This window comes from Monopterus albus, unplaced genomic scaffold, assembly GCF_001952655.1.
Source record: "Monopterus albus unplaced genomic scaffold, M_albus_1.0 scaffold1.1, whole genome shotgun sequence".
In the NCBI taxonomy this organism is placed as follows: Eukaryota; Metazoa; Chordata; class Actinopteri; order Synbranchiformes; family Synbranchidae; genus Monopterus; species Monopterus albus.
The window spans coordinates 4,853,105-4,859,324 of record NW_018127881.1 but is presented as its reverse complement, the minus strand read 5'-3'; the positions used below and the strand labels follow the sequence as shown (position 1 = coordinate 4,859,324).

At 43.0% G+C, this 6,220-nt stretch overlaps 1 protein-coding gene across 1 annotated transcript in view; it reads left to right on the top strand.

Moving 5' to 3' along the window:
* phc2b (polyhomeotic homolog 2b (Drosophila)) overlaps positions 1 to 6,220 on the top strand; it is a 34,296-nt gene that overhangs the window by 23,206 nt on the left and 4,870 nt on the right. The window contains 6 exon segments of the mRNA XM_020612316.1: positions 3 to 234; positions 1,133 to 1,346; positions 3,945 to 4,156; positions 5,163 to 5,292; positions 5,740 to 5,845; positions 5,942 to 6,056. Coding sequence (XP_020467972.1) covers positions 3 to 234; positions 1,133 to 1,346; positions 3,945 to 4,156; positions 5,163 to 5,292; positions 5,740 to 5,845; positions 5,942 to 6,056 — 1,009 coding nt within the window.

The window sequence follows — 6,220 nt, the reverse complement described above, 5'->3', positions numbered from 1 at the left end:
AGTCAAGGTTCCCAGAGGACTACGGGCCAGCTGCTGCAGACGGCCTCCATTCAGCCATCACAGCACCCTGTCCCTGTGCTGCCCAAACCCGCTCCACACCAGCCCTCCACGCCCAGCCAGCAGGCCACCATCTTCCACTCCACCATCAGCCCCCACGCCCTCCACTCCTCCCTCAGCCATGCCAAAGCTCAGCCTGTCCAACTAACTGCCATCAACCTTCAAATACAGCCAACAGTGAGTACATCTATACACACACACACACACACACACGTGTGCACCAGTTTCTAAAACAAATGAGCATCTGAACAATGCAAGTTTTGTTTTGTTAAATCCAACTGTTGCAGTGATGAAACCTTCAGAAAGACTAAAAAGTAGGTCTGTAAATGCAGGCAGTGGGTTGTGCTTTATCATTTGGTCGGTGACATTTAGTTTAGTTTCCCCAGAATGATGCTAAATGATTTTGTGTATTGTAAAGATCACGATGGTACAGCACCATTGTTCCAGTCTTTAAGGAAAATCCTTTGTAATTATAACTTAAAAGCAAAATTATTTATTTGTGAACCTATACTTTTAGAATCTTCAGTTTAAGGAACATGAATCTTATTATAGTCAAATAAGAGTCCTTTCTCCAAAATAAACTTGACTATTTCTATACACAACTAGACTTGACACTCTATCCCTTACTCATAGCAACATAACTACATTATCCTTTGTAGGTGTTTCCCTGATTGTGTAATGGATTTCGTTCTTTTTGATTTTTTTTTTTTTTTCTTTAAACCTCCATTTGGTTTTAATGGGGCATGGCGTTCTGTCGTATTTAACACCCCTAATATTTGTTAGTTCACATCCTTGAATATGGTAACCAGCAAAACAAAAACTACTGTTCCAGCAACACACACACACAATCCATTTCAATTTCAGGACATTGTTTTTAAAAAAACAAAACAAAACAAAAAAGCACAATCTTCAGAGTTTAGGGTTCCTGGTGCAGAATTTTCCCCACAGGTGTGATGTTTTCCAAGCTTAATGGATTTAAATTTTTGAGTGACTGACTTCCTTAACAGTCCCTCTAGTGACTTTTTATTATTGCGTCATACACTTTGTCACGTTTTTCTCACATTCATCTTAATAGGCCTCTCGACTGGTTCAGGACAGTAAAGATAAGCCGACCTCACTTGTGGTCAGAGAGACGTGTCCGACTCCCTCCACGCAGCAGCAGCAACAACAACAACAACAACAACAACAACAGCAGAAGCAGCAGCAAGCTGTGCTTTCCCCATCACAACCCACCAAGTCTGTAGAGCAGCCCAAGGTCGACACAGCCACCCCAGCTGTTCAACCAGAAGGTAATGATTCAGCAAGATTTTCTAGGCCACTAAATTTATCTCTGTGGGGTACTCGAACATTTTGGTAAATTCCAGCTTTTTAGCCACTGGGACAATAAGAGTTGACCACAACTTTTCACCTTGGCACAGAAAATGCACTGTAACATCAGCTCTGCTCTGGTTGAATTGGCCAACTCTTGCCAGCTTCAGTGGAGAAGAAGAAAATCAGTGATTATGTTGACTATTAAGCCAACATGCTGTGTCTACAGCGCCTTTAGTTTCACCGTTCCTCGTCTCTTATTGGTTTGTTGTGTGTTGATTTCTCTGAGCTGTGACCAAGAAGCTCACCTGATACCCACAGTTTACTCACTCACCCGTGCATGACAAACATCCAAAAGCCCTGAACATATGACAAACAATTTGGAATGGATGCAGTAATGTAGCCAGACTCCTAATGGGTATTAATTGTTTTGATTATGTCTGAACAGTCACCTGCAGTTGAAAGTGGGCACATTTTTGGCACACACTGTTCTCTGTAGGAGTGTGTACTATTGGCCTGTCAACAGTGATCGGGGAACGTCCACGGTCATATTTTTCCTGCACCTCTTTACATACATGAAGCATGTTACCAGCTCTGGCAGCAGGGGCTGATGAAGATATGGCCAAAGTATTAGGATAATGTAACATTTAAGGAAAATGACTCCAGACAAAAGAGGGGTTTTTTTGTTTTTGTTTTTTTATACTGAAAGTGGCTTAGAGAGTACAACGAAATATGATCTACACTGAATTTATTCAATTCAGCTTCTGTTCTACTGTAAGTCATCTCTGAAATATTAAAATATAAGTGTATAAATAGATTAGTGGACATTATTATAGAACACTGAACACAAATGACAGGATCTGTCAACTCTAGCACACTCACTTATACAAGCCCAGCATTATAACAACACGAGCGACTGCCTTGATGGGGCTGTCTCAGCTACCTGTAACTCATGAAATGTAAATTCAGAAATGACACCATATTTCTGCTGTTTGCCTTGTGATTATCGCAGTGGAAAGATAAAACTGTTGCTGTGATGGCTTCCCAGAGATGTTAAATGCACTCTCAGAATAAAAACAAACAGTGCAGTGTACTGGCATCTGGACTTCATTCCATTTGCATGTGGCAGCAGACTGGGTTAGCACTAAATCATCTTAATTCTGCAAAAATGCATAGTTATTTCCTATTATAAAATACAGTAATACAGAAAACGTTGTCTAGGGGCCAGAGTAAGATGATGGAAATAATGATGTACAATGCATTCACAAACATTTCATTACTGGGTATGTACAGTTTCAAGACGATGGGGCCATTGATGCTGCCGAAGTACGGGCCCCGGATTTCTGTGTTACGCCACTGCTAAAGGAAATGCGGTTATAGTTGTTCGGACAAATTAAATGACTTTGTAGTAGGTAGACGCTGGAAGCACTTGAACTGTAATCCAGTCTCGGGTTGAAGCATAAAGCATGCTGACAGGCAGCAGCAGCCGGAGGAGGATCCGAGCTGCTCGTTTGCTGCTGCGGGAGGAGACGCGGAGGCGGACCCTGGACGAAACCTTTTCGCCTGCGGTCGAGGCGGCGCTGCAGCTTAAACTCGGTCTCCGTCGCAGGCAGCAGCACATCGGCGTGTGTTGCGGTCTGGGGATCATCACAACAAACAAACCAAACCGCACATGTTTGTGTCTGAACAGAGCCGAAGTTGACGCGGTAAGAAAACTCTTCTCATTCAACACTAGTGGCGTTGACGAAGATGACAGCATGGCGGCGCGATGTGTACTTTGGCTTTGTGTGCGTTTGCGCCAGGACGTTGTGTTGTTTGGAGGTAAACATGGTGATGGATTTCCTGCATACTGACCGACGGTGTGCCAGCACGTCACGTCATGTGTGTCTGTTGTCGGAACGTTGTTTAAATTAGCGCCATCTGAACTGGTTTGTATGTAGAGAACTGGTGTGATAACTGTTTCGTTTGTGTAAGATAAGGTTAGAAGAGAGGCTGGATCAGTGGCTGGTGCCTCTGTGCCATCGTCTGCGAGACAATAATGACCCATTACATTAATTAAAACGTTGGCTGGTGTTATTTAGTAGAAGCTTGGAGACATTCTGGCAGGTTTTTAATTGGGAGCAGCTTTGTAACTCAAATAATAAGGTGGTTAAACTGAGTTGAAGATTTACCTTCCACAACATAAGTTTCCTTATTGGTTAAGATGATTGTTTCCTGGATTAGTTGCTTGATCTGTGTAACATGTCAGGAAATACTGAAAAATGTCCACTACAGGTTCCCAAAGCCCAGAGCAGTGTCTGTAAGTGGCTTTTAAAACAAGAAAAAAGCCAAACATAATTTCCCAGAGACCAGAGAAGCATATTCAGACCAGTAGTCTGAAATGTTCAGTATTGTATAGAACAAGGAAAAGCATCAAACCTTCATGTGTATGAAGGCTGGACTTTAAAAGTGGCTGAGGCAATATGTTCTTTTATTTATTATTTTCTCAGCTTGAATATGACTCTGTTCACTAGTGACCATTCCTCCTCAATACACAGAGTACATGCTATTGTATATGAACAGGATGGTGTTTTGGTCAGGTGGAGGCTCAATCAAGAGACAGAGTGCTTCACCTGGGACCCCACCTCCAGCCATGACCTCAGGAAATGAGAGCGAGGCGCCCACTGTGACAGGCAGCACGCCGCAGAACGGAGAGAACAAACCACCCCAGGCCATCGTCAAGCCCCAGGTCCTCACACATGTCATTGAAGGCTTTGTCATTCAGGAGGGAGCTGAGCCGTTCCCTGTGTGCGTAAGTGCCCAGTCGCAGCAACACAATACACAACTCAGAGCAACTACACTCTCCAGTGTACACGCCTGCAGGGAGCTGTCAGCAGGCAAACACAAACGCTCTGTTACTACTAGTAGTGACAGCTCAAGCTCACAGCTTCTGTTTTATTCAGTCATTAATTATAGTCAGGTGGGACTCTAGCTGTGAAACGGTGCAGATGGATGAAAGCGTGTGTGGGTAATGAGCTGCACATTGCAACATCTCACATTTTCTCAAGGTGTAAAAACCCTTAATTTGCCATTGCCTTTTAGTTTGCTAGATTTTTATATCCAATAATAATTTATCCAGTGTATTGTGTGTCTTTAGTTGACATTTGTTTCATTCCACCCAGTCATTAAAGAGCAAAAATGTGACTGAACAAGATTTTAAGTGCAACATAATGAGGTGTTTGTCATTAGTAGGCTTTGGGCTCACTGCCCCCTGCTGGACATATGATGTAAATGCTCATGTTTACACGCATACAACCAATGTAATTCATGTTAAGTATGAAAGATCATAGTATCTGCAGTATATTGCAGACACAGTGATCTGATACTTTTAACTAGAGCTGTAATTGATCATTATTGATTGTTGGTGTATATTTTTTCTATTAGTCACTTAGGAGTTTATCATGAAAAAGGGAAACTGCACTTATTACAAGAGACTTTTTGTTTTAAGGATTTCTTAAAGAATTGTCAAAACTGGCAACACACAACAAAAAATGTTCCCAGATCCCACAGTGCCACTCTAAAATGTTTTTAGTTGCCAATGAGTAGTCCCTCAGATTAACTAATCCAATCCAACTAATTGTTTCAGCTCTACAGGATATACACATGGAAAGTAGGCTTTATAAAATGAGGCAGTCGTATAACTATCTTGTCAGCCACGGCCTCATTTGCATTGTCTGTCTCTCACTTTTGGAGCATATGCCATTTACAGTGGCACTGTAATTTTGGTACAGTGGTAAATATTTTGTACCCGACACCAGGTGGAGCGCCTGCCCGTTCTTATCGACAGCCCAAAGAAGCTGGATCATCAGCTCTCCTCAGACCCTGACAAAACACCGGTCAGCAACGCAGCAAACAGCGACTCTGAGCCCGAGGACATGAACCAGCCAGGTGAGAGAGAGAAAAGGATGTGTGAATCTGTATGTGTAGCACCGAGCTAGTACTGAAGAAGCCGGCGGTGCACAGATCGCACTTTTCCTGAGACTAGTTAAAATTGATGGGTTTGTTAAATGCTGTCATTATTGGTGTATCCCCAAAAAACGTTTAGCAAACTTGTATTCAGTGTGTTATAAAACATGTAGGCAAAACTGCTCTGACCTAAATTAGAAACGTGGCTGCTGAAGAGCAGACTGAAATGCTTTCAGTGGACAATGAACCTGTGACAGGTGTGAGTGAGCCGGAGCACAGCCGGGTCCTGGACAAGTATCCACATGATATCCAGCTTAACCGAAAAGAGGTGCCACTCACAGTTTGAGTCAGTTGGGCTTTACTTTTGAAAGAGCAGTGTTGTTCTGGAGACAGTCTAATACCTAGTGTGTGTTGTTTGCCCTCCCACAGATAAAGAACAGGAACCCAAGCTGACATGTGAATACTGCGGCTGGGTCGACTTTGCCTACACCTTCAAGGGCTCCAAAAGATTCTGCTCCGTGGTTTGTGCAAAGAGGTAAGCCACCTTGGATGCAGTGTTTCAGTTCATTTAACCACCAGCTGTTCCTCTTGTAAATAAATGAATGCCCTAATAAAGAACCTTTCTGGGCAGGTACAATGTAGGCTGTACGAAGAGGATGGGCCTTTTTCATCCGGAGAGGACTAAACCAACGAGTCGCTGGCGTAGAAAAGCTCAAGGCCGCTCTAATGTAGAGGCCAAGAAGCAGGTACAGAAACAAGCACACACACTTAACTGTTGTAAAACTTCCTCATCAACACTTTACCTTCCCCTGCATATTTTATAGCCTGCACACTCATGCCTCCTGTGTTTTAATGAACTTGGGCATCACTTGTCAGTGCCTGATAGTCCCCCTCTTTTTTTAAAAGGTCA